Source organism: Schistocerca americana, chromosome 1 (genome assembly GCF_021461395.2).
Source record: "Schistocerca americana isolate TAMUIC-IGC-003095 chromosome 1, iqSchAmer2.1, whole genome shotgun sequence".
Lineage (NCBI taxonomy): Eukaryota > Metazoa > Arthropoda > Insecta > Orthoptera > Acrididae > Schistocerca > Schistocerca americana.
In genome coordinates this window covers 674,334,564-674,352,917 of record NC_060119.1, presented here as the reverse complement: position 1 = coordinate 674,352,917, position 18,354 = coordinate 674,334,564, and the positions used below count along the sequence as shown (strand labels likewise).

Here is an 18,354-nt window from a genome sequence, read left to right as displayed (position 1 = left end):
TTTTTGAACTAAAGTAAGTGCTTTTAAGTCCTTGTGCAGATCATTTTTGTTCCTGGTATTGTATGTATGAACTGAGCTGTTTGTTGGAAAAAGAGATATATTATTTAGGACAATGAGTAAATATACTGAGAGGCAGTAGTTAGTATACCCAGTTCTTTGAAGAGGTTTCTACAGGACGTCCGTGAATTTACTCCACAAATAATACGTATTACACGCTTTTGGACTCTGAAAACTTTTGTTTGACTTGAAGAGTTAACCCAAAATATTATACCATATGACATTATGGAATGAAAGTAGGCAAAGTATGCAAGCTTTTTCATTTTTATGTCTCCTATGTCTGCTAACACTCGAATTGCAAATACAGATTTGTTAAGGCGTTTCTGCAGTTCTGTGGTGTGCTCTTCCCAACTGAATTTATTATCAAGTTGTAATCCCAGGAATTTAAGACTGTCAACCTCTTCTATCTGCTCTTCTTCGTATTTTATGCATATGCTGGGGGGAAACCTCTTACAGGTTCTAAATTGCATATAGCGAGTCTTTTCGAAGTTTAATGTCAGTGAGTTGGCTTTAAACCATTTATTAATATCCATGAAAATGTCATTAGCAGATCTTTCTAGAACTACACTTGACATACTATTTATTGCAATACTTGTGTCATCTGCAAACAAAACGAATTCTGCTTCTGGCAGTGTAACTGATGAGAGATCATTAATGTACACAAGAAAAAGCAATGGCCCTAAGATGGATCCTTGTGGGACACCACATGTAATTTCTTCCCATTCTGATGATGACTGATGACTTGATTCACTAGTCCCTTGCACTGACACCTTTTGTTTCCTGTTAGTGAGGTATGACTTGAACCATTTTGCAGCACTGCCCGTGACACCATAGAATTCTAATTTACTTAAAAGGATGTTGTGGTTCACACAATCAAATGCCTTTGACAAATCACAGAAAATACCTGCTGCTTGTAATTTGTTATTTAATGAATTAAGTACATTTTCACTGTAGGTGTAAATAGCCTTCTCAATATCAGAACCCTTCAGAAATCCAAACTGTGTTCTTGATAATATGTTATTTGTGGTCAGATGGTTGAGCAGCTGCCTGTACATTACTTTCTCTAAAATTTTTGAGAATACTGGCAAAAGTGAAATCGGTCTGTAGTTTGATGGTATCTCTTTATCCCCTTTCTTGAATAGAGGCTTAACATCTGCATATTTTAGCCAGTCAGGAAATGTCCCAGTTATAATTGACTGGTTACACAAGTAACTTAGAATTGTACTAAACTCACAAGAACATGCCTTAATTAACTTTGTTGATATTTCATCGTACCCACTAGAATGCTTTGTTTTTGAAGATTTTATTATGGATGTTATTTCTTTTGGTGAAGTGAGTGATATATTCATGTACTTGAAGCTATTTGTGAAGGCTAGTTTCAGATATTCAAGGGCATTATTTACTGATCCTGAAAGTCCCATTCTATCAGTAACGGATATAAAGTACTTGTTAAATAGATTTGCCACACTATGCCCATCAGTTACTAACGTGTCATCTACCCTTAGTGCTATTTGCTCCTGTTCCTTTCTGGTTCTACCAGTCTGCTCTTTCACTATATCCCATATTGATTTTATTTTGTTCCCTGACATTGCTATCTTCTTCTCGTAGTGCATTTGTTTATACAGGTGAATTACTTTTTTTAATGTTTTACAGTATTCCTTGTATTTAGCTAAATCATCAGCATTGGAGCTATTCTTGGTCGACAGATACATTTTCCTTTTTGTCTTACAGGAAATCTTTATTCCTTGTGTAATCCATGGTTTTATTATAGACTTCTGTTTAATTTGAGTAACTTTTAGAGGAAAACAGCTTTCAAACATGGTACTGACATTGTTCATGAATGTGTTATATTTTTCATTCATGTCATGAGCACTATAAACATCTTTCCAGTTCATATCTTTGAGCAGTTTTCTAAAACACTCAATTTTTGGTTGATTAACTACTCTCCTGTACTCAGATTTAGCAGTCTTGATAATCTGCTTAGAATTTACATCTAAAACAAGGAGCTGCATGTCATGATCTGATAGTCCATTTATAACAGGTTTTATGATATGATTTTGTTCCTTTGATTTGTCTATAAAAATGTTATCAATGGCTGTCCTTGAAGATTTAGTGATCCTAGTTGGAAAGTTTACAGTGCGAGTTAAATTGAAAGACAACATTACTAACTGCAGTGAATGTTTACTGGAAGATTGCATTAGAAAATCTGTATTAAAGTCACCAGCAATCAAAATTTCTCTGTTTCTTCCTGCTAAATAACCCAAAAGAGCTTCTAGATGATCTAAGAATAGATTATAATTTCCTGCAGGTGCTCGGTAAATAGTTACTATTATATAAGATCTGTTATGGAACTCTACTTCTGTTGCACATGCTTCTAGATGCTGCTCTAAACAGAATTTATTAATGTCAATGTTCTTGAATTTATGGCAGTTTTTGATAAATGTGGCAACTCCTCCTCCATCCATATCTACTCTGCAGAAGTAGGAAGCTAGCTTAAATCCTGAAATGTCTAACATATCTATATCAGTGGTCACTTGATGTTCAGAGAGGCAGATTATGTCAATTTGGTTAGATGAATTCATTACATCGATACAAATGAGTAGTTCATCAACTTTATTTCTAAGTCCCGGAATGTTCTGGTGTAATAAAGATAACTGATACTGCATACTAATGGTATTGTAACTTCTTTGGCGAAGATGAACTGGCAGTTTCTGATTACTTTCTGTTAAACACTGTTTAAATGGAGTCTGTATGATAAAATCTGACTCCTGTTCATCTGTTTTCTCAAACTGAGTGTGTCTGCCAATCTCTCTTAAAACTCGTTTTCTTTCCCCCTTCCCTATCCTAAAAAAGGCATCCCTCTGACACCTGTGACCACTGGTATTTTACCATTTGTGCCAGTGTCCCCCCTTAAGTTTTCTGCAATCAACCCAGACAGTTTTCCCTTCCCTTTCCTATTGAGGTGAAGGCCATGCCTAGTGTAGTCCCATCTATCGATAGCATCCACAGGAATCAAACCAATATGGGACCCTATATCCGTCCTAAGCAGCCACTCCAACTCCAAGTTCACCCTCCCTACAGAAGAGTTCAAATGAGGCCGATCATGGCGTCTCAACACAGACACAAATCCCACACTCGTATGCTTCGTTGCTGACGCTATCTTCACCAGGTCACTCTCTATGGAATATTCAGAGTCTCTGCCAATGCTATTTCCCGGACCACCCACTATAACCACGGCATCCTCCTTTGTGAAATCCTTGCATAAAGCACCTACATCCTCTGTTACCTGTGTCTGCGATGCTAAAAGCGGCTGTAAATCCTCTTTGTGGGACTGATGACCGTGACTGTTCCACTGGAGGACAGTCATGAGGAGGAAGAGATGTGGGGGGGGGGGGTCAACTCGGCAGCCGCTCAGTGACAGCCGGTGTAGAGTCACTGTCACTACTACAGAGCACATAAGCAGGAGGCTCCTACTCCATGGGGTCCACAGAAGCATTGTCTTGCTTGTGTGGACGGTCCGTGGAGTCAAATGCTGAAAAACGGTTGGTGGTGCGCACTGGCGAGACAGAGGCCCGTTGGGCTAAGGTCACACATGGCGGCACCATTGAACAGGATCTTCGAGTTGCCAAAGGAGAACAACATTTGCCTTTGGTGGACTTCGAGACTATCCGGTTAGAGGAAGACTCGAGTGTTGTTTGGCTGGAGGGACAGAGGAAGTGTTCATGGGAGTACACCTTCTGTCCTTTCCTGCCTACTTCTTGTGTAGCTGGTGGCTTCGCCCCTTGAGGCAAGAGTTTGACAGTTAGTTGCACAGTGGTATGGGGGAATGGCGATGCTACCTTGACACTTGGCAATTTCACAACCTCAGAGCTGAATTTGAGGTCACATGTCTGTGTGGCCATGTCCTTCATGGAGCGAGGGGCAACAAGATGGTAGAACACGAGGTTTGTGATTAGCCAGTAACTTGTGAGCTACTGGGTAGGGCACTTTTTCCTTTACCCGAATCTCTTGGACAGCCTGCTCTCAAGATACGTGGGACAATCCCGAGAGAGGGGTGGCATGGCCGCCATAGCAGTTGATACAACGGGGAGGAGGCGGTGGACAGTCACCCCCGTGTGCATCCCTACCACAGGATACACATTTGGCTGGGTGTTGACAAGACACAGGTAGCGATGCATCTCGTTCGGGAATGTACGGCCGGACTGTGATAATTTCATAGTCTGCTTTGATCTTGGACGGCAGCACCACTCTATCTAAGGTGGGGAAAAGAGTGCGGGAGGAATCTACCTTTTTCGTTACACAATGGACGGCAATGACACCCTGATCAGCGAGGTAAGACTGGATTTCGGCCTCGGTTAGACCATTGAGCATCCTAGTGTAAATTACACCACATGAAGAATTCGAAGTTCTATGGGCCTCAACACGAACAGGGTAGCCAAGGAGAAGCCAGGCAGCAAGCAGTTGTTGTGATTGACAATCAGAAGCTGTCTCCAAAACCAAAGTGCCATTCCGTAAACGAGAGCATGAGTTCACAGGGCCAGCAATTGATTCAACACCTTTCTGAATAATAAACGGATTTACCGTGGCGAAGGACTGACTGTCTTCAGTATGAGAGACCATGAGGAACCGTGGTGCAGCGGGAAGGGTCCCTGAATCATTAGCCTCATCGTGTTTCTGTTTCGTAGATGTTGATTGGGAATATGATATACTCATTGTGAAAAAATGCCCAATGATTGCCAGCGTCTCTGATGGCGCACTCCTGCATTTGGTTATTGTTCACACCTCAGGCCACACTTCCCGAACATTTGACAGAGGGACCCCAAAGGCAATTTGGAAAGGTTGCAGCTCAGGCAATCACCCCTTCCTGGGCCTGGCCTGTACCAGGGGGTATGTGCAAACCCTACCTGTTGACCCAGGGCTGGGAATTGCATGTTACCCAGTCACCTGTTACGTGTCAGATGCGTAGGCCAGCTTTCAGGAGCGCACAGAGAGGAAGAAGAAAAAGAGGAACATGAAACGCCGAAGCGGAGGAACGTGAGGAGAAGGGAAACGAAGAAAGGGAGTGAAAAACAAAGATGAGACTGTTCCTATGTCAGCGACAGACAATGCAGAACATTCTTAACAACATCCAAGACATGTTCTCCATGGGAGGGGAAAAAGAACAGCAACAGCATAGACATGGAAGGGGAAAAATGCTGCAATGGCGGGGGCCCCATGGTAGCCAAGCGTGAACTCACCAAAGAGTGGCGAGCCCCCTGGGGGAGAGAAGAAACGTGAACTGTCAAAGCTACTGAAATAACCCAAGCAGCACAAGCTTTTTCAACAGATTGAGAAGTTTCCAAAGTTTGTCATGTATCACCAAGTACTTATACCCACCACACATCATGCACCACACCACAGTAGCACATTATAACACAACCACTTTGCAGAAATAGTTCTACAACTACACTGCTTTAAAATATTGCCAACATTATTTTATGTCTAATTTATTTAGACCTTAAAACTGTCTTTTGACAGAAGGATGACATACCCATTCCTTCATTTTCTTCCTCCAACTTGCTTTTCCTTTTATTTGTTTTTCTTTGGCTTGATTTTCTATCCAGAGAATTTTCAACTGAGAAACAGGATACAGCTGAAAAACGAAAAGAAAAAATACCAGTATTGACTAATACTGTTATGTTATGCACAACGAGACCACTGCATCTTCCATGTTATCTTTAATCCTGTAAATTGCAATGCAACAGTTACCAGGGAAAGTGCTCAGGTACAATAAATAGGTGTTCAACTCCGAGGTCAATTTGACAAGAATAATGCTTTGTTATGCATGGTCTTATTGGGGGGTGACTGCAATTCCCTGAATCAGTATTCCAGTGTTGGAATATGCAATACCTGCCTTGTTCCAGTAACAGAGAACATTCACCATTCAAGAGGACCCTGCTATACGCTACACTCCCCGCAGTGGGTGTAATGTTTGTATGGTACATGTAATTGGTTAAACAGAAAAATAAGAAATATACTGTTCTTTATTATTTCTAATGATCAAAAGACTACTTACTCATAAGTCCACATGCTAAAAACCTTAGTTACATATGGAATGAATGGGCAGTGAATTAATATTTTGAAAATATGAATTAAGTTAAATTACTGTATTCCAGTCCTTGTATATTCTGATGATAGCAACTTTTTTTTTTCCTTCTGAGAAATCCAATTGTTTTGATTTTGTTCTTTTAGGTTAATGCAGTTAAATAAGATGTAGGTTTTGTTATAATACAAACTTCAAACACTGGTGTTATTCCTTTTATTCGCCCACTCTGATAATTTCTGTCGTGCTGTGTATTCTTTCTTGCCCTTATTTGGGCTAAACACCAACACACAACCTGAGTTGAAGTGCAGTCACATGCACAAGCCACAGCTACATCAACTTTGCCTTGAGAGGATTTTAACTCCCCAAGCATTGCAAGAAGTAGAATAGTTTATGTTTCAAGTTGTTCTCTGGGGGCATTCTCAAGATCAAGTTCCCAATTATTTTTCAGGGATGACCATATACGGCCAATATTATTAATCTTCTCTCCAGTCATTTTACACAATAGTTGTTAAAAAAATGCTTACATACCTGGTTCATCATTTTCCTTTTCTGTACTCCTTTTAATATGAACAGATTTCCTTGTTGGAGTCTGTGTAGTTTCTTTTGAAACCACGGAGGTATCTGTCAAACAACAACAACATATAGATCTAATGTCAAAATGTTTCTTCAGTCATTAAGAATGTTACTGAAGAAATCTAATAATTTGAAACTACTGATCACATGACAACAGCAGCTCTCAAAATATCATGCCACTACCCACTCCACTTATTGTACTAATCACCGAATTCCATCCTTATGCTGCATCATACCTTGCATCTGTCTCCAATGTTCGGAAGTTGCTCTTGTTGCAGACCACAATCAAAAGACCGATTTGCTGTAGGTCTCCACACTAGTACATCAGGTTCAACCCTCTCCATCTCTATCTACTCAAACTGACCTCCATTTGAACATTCATACATTACTCAAGCTTTGGCCTCTCCCTACAAGTTTTACTTACAACACTTCCTTCCATTAAGGAACTCTCTCTTCTTTGATGCCTCAGAATTTGTCCTATTAACAGAGTCCTCCTTTTAGTCAAGTTGTTCCACAAATTACCATTCTCCCCCAAATTTAATCTAGTACAGTGCGCCCCAAAGTGGTCTATATCAATCCTAACCTGCAAGGAGTCTATATCAGCGGGGGAGGGGGATAAAAGGTGGTGCATTAGACATAAATGGGAATCCACAAGAGTGGATTCCATGTAGGCAGGTCACAACCAAAATTCCAAACTATTGTCACAGTGCTGAAGCTTGCTCCTATTTATGTCACTGTTTGTCTCATTGGCTAAGAGAGAGGAAGGAGTAACTTTTAATTTTTGCTCTCCTTTTTATAACACTCAACAGCTATTAATAATAATAATAATAATAATAAGCTTCACTCCATAAAGTACTGCCCCCCCCCTGCCCTCCTTGGAGGAGTGGAAAGAGTATCTGGTGCTGCCCATGATGGGCCAGGAAAAACTTCATCACCCATCAAAGACATATTAATTTGCAACACAGCACAGTATGATACAAAAATCACTTTGCAGTGGATACATATGCAAGGTTTTTGTTACACTGTTGCAATTGCCAGGAACCGAACACCAAACATCAGCAAGTCAAAGTAGACCGACTTCTTCCGATCCACCACTAGGGAGCCCCTGTTCATCTCTCTACGGAAAGATTATAGTTCAGTACCAAAAAAGTTAAAGTGAATCCGTGTCATGTTTGGGAGTGCTGGAGGTAAGCAAATGAATTACTTTTTTCTCAAATTTTCTTTTCCTTTCATTGGGTAGATATGCGCCGATTATGACTTGAGGCTGAAAGGGTTATTTTGATTGCTATCTTATCATATTTACCTTAATAGCTTAATGTATGTTGACAGGTAAGTGATACTAAACATGACAATTTAAACAGAAACAGAGACAGTACAGTGTTGCTTATTTCAAGCTTGGGCTCACAATCGGATGATAGTCAATCTTAGAATGTATCATCCTGATAAAACAGATAAAGATTTGAAATATGTAATACAACTTCAAAGAGAGACCCACAATGGACACTATGTTCACTTTGAGGTCCAAAGAGACAGTGATTTGGTGGCATCTTACAATAACTTGCTACTTATAGCAAAATCTGGAAAACTACATACTAACAGGGAACAGTTAATTCTGCAAGCTAATTAAGAGGTTTTAGAAACTATTCTACACAAACCTGCTTATAATATATTCGAAAGAATTCTTCCGAGTAACAATGCAGTTCAAAGAACATATTCATGAAATGGGTTATGATATTGAAAGCATCTTGTGTAATTATCTGCAAATGACCACCTCTCCAAACAACTGGACGAGTTAACTTTACCTGGGAATGAAGCATTATTAGTTGTATATGTTAGTCTTGTTAATGTTTTGAAAGATTATTTCATGGAAAAAGCAATCCCTTTATCAAACATAATGCCAGGGGCAGTATATGGAGCACCTGCCATGTCTGGCAATTATCATGGATTGATAAGCCATTTGAAACAAAATGCACATGGGATATCAGTAACAGCACCATTAATCAACATCATTTACTTGTTAAAAAAATCTGAGCAGTAACTTGATGCAATCTCTTCAATTTGTAATTAATCTAGTAAACAAAATTTGAAGCAGCATGTTGAATTCTAGGTTGTCCGTGCAGTTACGTGAAGAAAACTGCACAAACTTTCATCAATTACTCTTTCACACTGAAGTACGCTGTCTGTCAAGAGGCTATGTTTGACAAGATTTTTCTCACTTAGATTTTGAATGTTAAAGATCCAATTTTAAAAGAAAATTTTAATCAAGTGGAAACCAGACCTTTCTTATTTAACATATTTGCTTACTAAATTAAAAGAGCTACACTTGCAGTTACAACATGACAATCTATATTTGATAAAAACATAGTCCATCATTCCAGCTTTCCTTCTCAAACTTAAACTAATGAAGAAAATATTGGACAGCGTAATTTTCCCAGTTTCCCTACTTATCATAGAAACTGACAGGATGATGATGATTCATTCACCATTCAAATGTCCCTGACAGAGACTGAGACAAGGTTTGAGGACATTTTGACTGTCGAAATACCACACTGGGTTATCAATGCATACAGAGCAGAGTAGGCACTAATAAGGAATTTACAATAAAGTTTGGAAAGGCATAATAGCGATTCAGGGGCTTGTTACTTATCCTTTATTATGGACAATCGCAGGAAAGTTTTTGATAGCTTTTCCATTTTCGTACACCCTGGAAAGTGTTTTCAGCATGGTTACCAGTCTTCTAAAAAAAAAAATAGATTGGAAATCAGTGACTGAGGAGATGTTTGGTTAAACCTAACTGAAATGAAGCCAAATATTACATATTTGCTAATGAAGTATCAGGCTCAGTTCTCTCATTAAAAGCATTTATGTACTAACTGCAATAAATAAGCATTTTGTGTCATTTAAATTAATAAATGTATAAAACTTAACATTTTATGTTTTTCATTAAACAATTATGCATATGAAACTGAGTAACACTGTATCAGATGTCAAAATTACTTTCAAAGTAAATGAATTTGATTTGTAAAAACTCAATGTATAAAAGACAGAGACAAAAATATTTGGGGATCTCTGATGTAGTACCTCCCTATGTCATTCCATGTAACCACTTAATCCTCAGAATTCTTCTGTAGCACCATGTTTAAAAAGATTCCACTCACCTTTGATCTTAGAAACTTAGTGTCCATATTTCACTTTCATATAAGGCTATGCTACAAACAAATAGCATCAAAAAAACCTCCCTAAATTTTAAATTTATATTATGTTGATCAGAAATGCCCTTCTGCCTACAGCCAGCCCACTTTTTATACCACATCTACTTTGACCATCCTCATTTAGTTTGTTGCTCAAACAGTAAAACTCGTCTGCTACTCTTAGTATCATTTCCTCATCCAACTCCCTCAACACCACCTGATTTAATTCGACTACATTCTGCTACCCTTGTTTTACTTCTTTTTATGTTCATTTTATAATGTCTCTTCACAGCACTACCCATTCTGTTGAACTGCTATTCCAAGTCTTTTGTACAGACTGAATAACATTGAGGACAACCAACAACTCTGTCTCAACCCCCAGTCAATCAGTGTCCCTTTCACGTCTTGCAACCCTTGTAACTGCACTCCCTGCATTTTATCCCTGTTAACCTCAAAACACATTCCTTCTACTTTTCAGGTATACCTTCTCCGCTTTAATCCGATAGGTGGCATTTAATCATATCTTTCTCCCAGTTATGCACGCTTCTATGCTCTTGCATTTGGCATCTAGTCATTGCTGCTTAGACATTTACTATCAATCTCATTTTTTAGATGTGTGTATTCCTTTTCACCTACTTCATTTTTAAATATTATTTTCTTGTCAATTAAATTGAATACCTTCTGTGTTCTACAAGTATTTCTGCTAGACTTTGCTTTTTAACCTATGTGATTCTCTGCTACCTTCAAAATTTCACCTCTCAACTAACCAATCATCTTCAATAGCTTTCTTTCCTCTGATGTAGTACAACATTGCACAACGATACAACAAACTCTCAACAACCGCACAGTCTTTCTTTTGTGGAGGAAACACCCTTCGTCTGGATTTCGCACCTCGTTGAGAAGCAAGTGGAATCCTGCTACCAGGTGCTGCAATACTGATGGCAAACTGTGCTGCAAAACCCCAGTCAACCACAGCAGTGTGCTGAATTTCCACATGTTGTGATCCAATGTTGCTTTATCTTGGTCGCCTAAGTGGCTCAAGGTGGGCCCTATCGCAACAAAACTGGGCAGAGCAACTATAAATACTTGACACTCAGGACACTAGCGAACTTTTGTTTGAGCACTGCTGATGCCATGGCAAACCAGATGCCAGCCAAAGTCCCATGTGAGCCAAGCAGCTCCAATTGCATCTAGTAGCATGATCAGCTAGCTGCGGCTCTATGAGACCTACCCAGACTTGATGGTTCCAGGCTTTCAGGTAAGTGCCACTAATGGAGGACTACCTCTAGGGTGTCTTCAGTAGGTCTCTCTGTTTCCCAATGGTCCTGTGTTTGGTGCCAGTGCACCTGAGGGTGCTATGAAGAGATAGCAGCTGCTGCCTGGGATACTATGCAGGCCACCAGCCTTCGACCACCAACCTTCGTACAAGTGTTAACAGAATAATTGGTAACTGAGTTCTCGTGATTCTGTGTCCGCCATGGTGCTGGTAGTAGGCAACCCATCGTCAATCGCCATTCAGGGACAGAGATGACCGTCCTGGCGTTTAATGTTGCCTACACGCTCCAACATCATTATGTATTTATCCAGATGCCATCTCTGCCTAAATTCCAACATTTTTTAAATTTCTTCACTTTAAATCTGTTGTCCATAACCAATAAATTATGTCCAGAGAACACATCTGCCCTGGAAATGTCTTACAGTTTAAAATCTTGTTTTGAAATACCTGCCTTACCATTATATAAGATCTCTTCCACGTATACAGCTTCTTTCATTATTCTTAGACCAAGTGGTGGCAGTGATTAAATTATTTTCTGTGCAAAATTCCAGCAAGCAGCTTCCACTTATTTCTATTCACCAGTCCAAGTTCTCTTCCTTTTCCTTTCATCGAATACCAGCCACCCATCACAAATTATTGTGTCCTTTAACTATATCAATTTCCTTTACCTCCTGATGCTTTCACCTGCAGAGCTAGTTGGCATATAAACTTGCCTTACCAGGGTGAAATTCCCTGATTTTCAGACAAGTTTTAGCATTTTTCCCTGACAAATGTAGAGATCTCAAGGGTAAGTGAGCAAAAATCTCATGTACGAACATCAACATCTTTTGTAATGAACTGTTTTTTGGTGGAGATAGCAAGCCAAATGGTAAGTGTGTTTCATTAAGACCACTGATGTTATTTTATTTCAATAAAACGAGGCACATTTAGTGACAAAAATACATATTTCCTTGGAGTCGCAAGGCAGATTTAAAATACCTTCACTGATTTCAGAAATAACCTCAAAAAAAAAAAGTAGGCCCCTTGAAAGAAGTCGGTTGTTGTTGGGATGTTTAAGGGGGACTAAACAGCGAAGGTCATCAGTCCCCCATTCCAAAATCAGGCGAGCCGAAAATCTACGGAGCAGATAAAAACCAAAGGGGGAGGAGACGTCCCCCCAGGCGCTAAAAGAACACAAATGCAGCAACAAACTCTACAGACAAGAACAGGACAGAGGAACACCAGACAGAAAGAAACAGAAGAAAGGAGGATGGCCGGAGACTGGTTGACTGACCATGAGAAAAAAAAGGGAAAGAGTCAACCATCTGACGGCACACCAGAACAGCAACAGACACAAGGACAAAAGACACAGAAAGGGAAAGGCGCAGGACCTCCCTAAATCGAACCATAAAAAGGACTACTACGGATAAAATGTAAAACATTGTCAGCCATGGAGGCATCGTCGGATAAAACCAAAGCCAAAGTGCCCGGGAGATTACAAGATTGCCGGAGTGTGCGCAGTCGAGGACACTCCAATACAATGTGGCCGACCGTCAGCCGGGACCCACACCGACACAAGGGGGGATCCTCCTGACGCAACAGATGGCCGTGCGTCAGGTATGTATGGCCGATGCGCAGCCGACACAGGACTACCAAGTCCCTGCGAGAAGCCCGCAGGGAGGAACGCCACACATCGGTCGTCTCCTTAACAGCCCGCAGCTTATTCGGGGATGTCAGGCCACGCCACCCATCAGCCCACACCCCAAGCACCTTACGGCGCAACACCAGCTGCAGGTCGCGAGCTGTGAGGCCGATCTCCAAAGCTGGGGCGTCGATTGCCCCCTTGGCCAGCCTGTCAACACGTTCGTTCCCCGGGATGCCAACGTGACCTGGCGTCCAAACCAAGACCACCGAACGTCCAGAACGGGCAATGGCGGAAACAGACTCCTGAATAGAGGACACCAGAGGAGAAGAGGGATAGCAGCAGTCGATGGCCTGAAGGCTGCTCAGGGAGTCACTGCAGATGACGATGGACCTACCTGAGCAGAAACGCATATGCTCAAGAGCGCGCAAGATGGCCACCAGCTCTGCAGTAAAAATACTGCAGCCAGTCGGCAAGGAGTGTTGCTCAACATGGGCAGCGTGAGCAAAAGCGTAGGCAGTGCGACCCTCAACCAGGGAACCATCAGTGTAGACAGGCTCACAGCCCGGAAATGATTCGAGGAGCGCAAGAAAACGGCGACGGAGGGCCACAGGCGGAACCGAGTCCTTAGGCCCTGTGCCAAATCCAGACGGACGGATGACCGGGACAAACACCAGGGAGGCGTAGGTGTACGGACCCGGAAGGGAGGCAGAAGAGGGAATGACCCCAGTTCTGACAGCAGGGACTGGACACGGACAGCTACGGAAAGCCCAGACCTAGGTCGCCGTTCGGGCAGATGGAGGACCATGGCAGGGAAAAGCAGGCGACGATTGGGATGGTCTGGCGAGCAATGCACGTGGACAGCATAGTCGGCGAGCAGTCGATGGCGGCGAATCCACAGCGGGGGAACCCCGGCCTCCACCAGTAGACTATCTACGGGGCTGGTACGAAAAGCGCCAGTTGCAAGCCGAACCCCACAGTGGTGTATGGGGTCTAACAACTTCAACACTGTGGGTGATGCAGACCCATAGGCCAGGCACCCATAATCAAGCCGGGACTGCACAAGGGCTCTGTACAATCGCAGCAGCGTGCAGCGATCTGCACCCCAAGACGTGTGGCTAAGGCAGCGGAGGGCGTTGAGGTGCCGCCAGCATTTTTGCTTCAGCTGAGTAACATGAGGAACCCATGTGAGCCGGGAATCAAACACGAGTCCCAAGAAGCGGCAAGTGTCCACCACTTCAAGCAGGTGGCCGTCGAGGTAAAGTTCAGGATGAGGGTGGACCGTCCGACGCCTGCAGAAGTGCATAACGCGAGTCTTGGCTGCAGAGAACTGAAAACCATGAGTCAGAGCCCATGATGCTGCCTTGCGAACGGCGACTTGCAGCCTGCGGTCGGTGACTCCCGTAGTCGTGGAGCTAAATGAGATGCAGAAGTCATCGGCATACAAAGAAGGAGACACTGACGACCCCACTGCTGCAGCCAGACCATTAATGGCCACTAGAAATAAGGAGACGCTCAACACCGAGCCCTGCGGGACCCCATTTTCCTGTATATAAGATGAACTAGAGGTGGCACCGACTTGCACCCGGAAAGAGCGGCGCAATAAAAAGGTTTGAAGAAAAGCCGGGAGCCGACCACGAAGACCCCACTCATGCAACGTGGCTAGGATGTGATGCCGCCATGTGGTGTCATATGCCTTCCGCAGATCGAAAAATACAGCAACGAGATGCTGACGTCGGGCAAAGGCCGTACGGACTGCAGATTCCAGCCGCACCAAATTGTCCGTGGCAGACCGGCCCCAACGGAAGCCACCCTGGGATGGAGTGAGGAGACCACGCGACTCAAGGACCCAACACAAATGCGATTAAATATCGCGAGAATGTGTCTCTGGCAGTCCCTGGAGAGATGCTTCAGCATCTGCGCGTGGATGCAGTCTGGGCCTGGTGCTGTATCAGGGCAATCGGCGAGGGCAGCGAGGAATTCCCTCTCGCTGAAAGGAGCATTGTATGTTTCAGAACGACGCGTGTGGAATGAGAACGGCGTCCGCTCGGCTCGCTCCTTTAGAGAGCGAAAGGCGGGGGATAGGATGCAGTCGCAGAGCTCTGAGCAAAATGCGCGGCAAGCCGTTCAGCAATGGCGGCAGCGTCCGTGCAGACAGCACCGTCCAAGGAGAGCCCAGGGACACCCATAGGGGTCTGGTATCCGTAAATCCGCCGGATCCGGGACCACACGAGCGAGGGGGAGACATGGGAGCCCAAGGATGAGACATACCTCTCCCAGCACTCCTGCTTACGCCATGCAATAAGACGACGGGCGAAGGCACGGAGCCTCTTAAAGGTGATGAGGGTCTCAAGAGACGGGTGCCGCCTATGACGCTGGAGAGCCCGCCGACGGTCGCGAATAGCCTCAGCAACCTCCGGCGACCACCAGGGTACAGCCCTCCTCCGAGGGCGGCCAGAAGAACGGGGGATGGCAGCCTCGGCCGCTGAAATGATGGATGTGGTTAAAACACGCGCCACCTCGTCAATGTCACCCTGTGGGGGAGACTCAATGGCTGCAGCGGAAGTAAAAGCTGGCCAGTCAGCCCTGTGGAGAGCCCAGCGGGGCAAGCGCCCAGAAGAATGACACTGGGGCAGTGACAAATAGATGGGAAAATGGTCACTACCACACAGGTCAGGATGCACTCTCCAGTGGAGGGATGGGACAAGTCCAGGGCTGCAAATAGAGAGATCGATGGCCGAGAACGAGCCATGGGCCACACTGAAATGCGTGGGAGCACCAGTGTTCAAGAAGTGTACAAGGTGGAGAACAATTGTGTAAACCAACACTGTAGGTGACTGCTAATAAAATGTTGGTTCTACTATGTTCGTTATTGTCGATTATTACTCACTGTGTTGTATCTATTATTTTGTAGGTAATGTGGGATTCTTCTTAAGAGAAATATACAAGTATATAGCATCCAAAGCGGCAGCGACTGACAATTTTCTTCTTCTTATTGTCCATACTTTCTTACATATAAATCACTTTTGAAGTGCCAAAATATGCTAGAACAAAAAAAAAAAAAATACCCATAAAACACCACACTGTACAACATATTTGTGATGAGACAGTCACAATTCCTGAAACCCATCACCCAGGCCTTTGGTATGCTGAGGAGCGCCGCAGTCCTGGCTCCAAGGATAAACCATGAAAATCTGCTTCATTGAGCCACACACAAACAGACACAACCTGCTCACAGATTTGTGAGAATAGATCTGATGGACAGGGCTTGCACATTAGTGGGAACTGAATGGCTTCAGATCAGCAGGCTCGACCCATTACATATAGCCGCAGAAACGGCCTCGGGTTGTGACCCATTGTGGAAATCCACTCATGTGGCCAGCTATTCACGAGCCACAGACAACATGTTCATGACAAGAGACCACAGCGATCAATCCATGCAACAGATAACTTGGTCAAATACTCTGAGAATCAATCATAATAAGGATAGGTAGCAGCTCACCATAAAGATGTCTGCTGAGACGCAGACAGGCACGAGAAAAGACCATCACACACTCTCACAACTAAATTTTCAACCATAGCTTTTGTCAGAAAATGAGACCACGCACACATTCACACAATTACTCAGATACAACTTGTGCAAACATGACCTCTGTCTCTGGCCGCTGTGTCTACATTCACCGTGACTCAGATCCACATAAATCACTCCTCATGCCTCCCTGCCTCTGGTTGACAGCTGCTAGGCTAGTGGCAAGATGTTGTGGCAGCACTGACTGCAAGCTGAAGGGTGCGTTAGGAAGGAAAGAAAAGCAGCAGAAATGTGGCAGTAAGGAAGTGCCGCACGTACTCAGATGCACACAGCCAGCGACGATGTACGACACTTCAGTAAACAAACCATTTCATCTATTGAGACAAAAAATGAGATTTTTCCAGTTTTTTTTTTAATTTCCCTGATATTCCCCCAATTTCCGTGGTGTGTTTGAAATTCCCTGAACTCCAGAACCTGTTGCAACCCAGGCTACATTGATGTGTGTTTGCTTTGCGTCTATCTTGGTTACAATAATGTGTTCACTATACGATTTATAGTAGTGTATGTGTATTTCCATTTCCTTTTTGATTATTAGGACTATTCTTGCATTATCTGTACTTTATTTTTGGTTGGTAAACTCTTATGGACCTGATCACAAGTCCCGTTCTTCCTGTCACTGATCTTCATTAATTTTGACTATATCTAACTTTAACATAATCTATCTCCTTTCTAACTCTCTAACCCAACTACCTTATGAAGGAATCTACAATTATCAATTTGAAGATTGCCAGTTTCTTTATCTGAATAGTCCACATGCAGAGGTTCGAGTAGGGGTGCCGCCATCATTAAGCCATACAGTAGAGTTGCACGAACTCAGAAAAACAGCTGTGGTTTCCCCTTGCTTTCAGCCACACAGAATACCAGCAAGGCAAGGTGATGTTTGCTAATGTTACAGGTCCAGCCCCAGCAACTACTGAATGGACTGCTCTTCAGAATTCAAGGGTTAGTATGGTGTTTCCACAGATATTCTTCCATTGTGTTTGCACCTGCATTACAACTATCCTTATCACTGAGACACTGGAGCTACCCACCTCATCAAGGTTTATGACTGTGACAGGGGTCTAAAATTTACGAGGAGAAATTATTATTATTATCTGTCACTGTATAAGGACATAAAACATCTTATCAGCTTACACACCATGAGGTAACAAGCCGTTGCTTTACCTTTATCAGCTTCCAGTATCACTGTCTCAGGGTCCTATCGAAGGCGTCACATCATATTACTGCCCTTTCTGTGGAAGTTAAGTTACTGCATTGAGGAGCTTTCAAAACAGCACAGCATGTTCTCCTTCTTATTTGTTCTGTTGCATCCAAAGAAAAGAATTTTACGGCTTCTTTAACATCACTCACAAAATTTATTAAAGGTGATCCTCTAGATGTAGGTGCAAAATGGATTCATTACCCAATACATACAGTATCGCATCATCTAATTTTGCTAACTGAAGTTGCACATATGGCCTAGCTTATAGTTATGCAGTTTCCTTCAAGATTATGTGACATTGATAAGAAAGTAATATTTTGTAAGACACTACAGGAAATATTCCACGCAAGTCAGTCCTTGCTTCTAGTTCCACGTAGTGTGCAGTTGGAAATTTCCTCTTTATTCCCAGCACTTCTATTCGGATAATTTCTCAAGTAATTTACGCTATTTGAATTTGTGAAACCTTTGCTTCGGTCCCTCGAAAGCAACATAAAGAACTCACATTCTTTGTTTTATTGTTTATCTGACACCAATTGTGACCATTAGAAGGTATTTGCTGGAGTTTAGGTTTGTACAGAAGTGAAACCTGGACAATATGAAATCAAGACACGGAGAGAATGAAAGGTTTTGAAATGTGAGGCTATGGCTTAATGCTGAAGATTAGCTTGGTGCACAGAATGGCTAACTAGAGTGTATTACATCAAATTGAGGGAAACGATGGTTCATGGCATAACTTGACTAAAAGAAGGGGTCTATTGCTA

At 42.8% G+C, this 18,354-nt stretch overlaps 1 protein-coding gene across 3 annotated transcripts in view; it reads right to left on the bottom strand.

Moving 5' to 3' along the window:
- Nucleotides 1-18,354, bottom strand: part of LOC124608622 (muscle M-line assembly protein unc-89) — a 254,287-nt gene that overhangs the window by 77,306 nt on the left and 158,627 nt on the right. For 2 of the 3 annotated variants that reach the window (XM_047140001.1, XM_047140003.1), the window contains exons 7-8: nt 6,671-6,763; nt 5,588-5,689 (exon numbers count right to left, since the gene is read on the bottom strand). In XM_047140001.1, coding sequence (XP_046995957.1) covers nt 5,588-5,689; nt 6,671-6,763 — 195 coding nt within the window. The remainder of the gene's footprint in view (nt 1-5,587; nt 5,690-6,670; nt 6,764-18,354) is intronic. The other variant, XM_047140002.1, reaches the window with a different exon arrangement.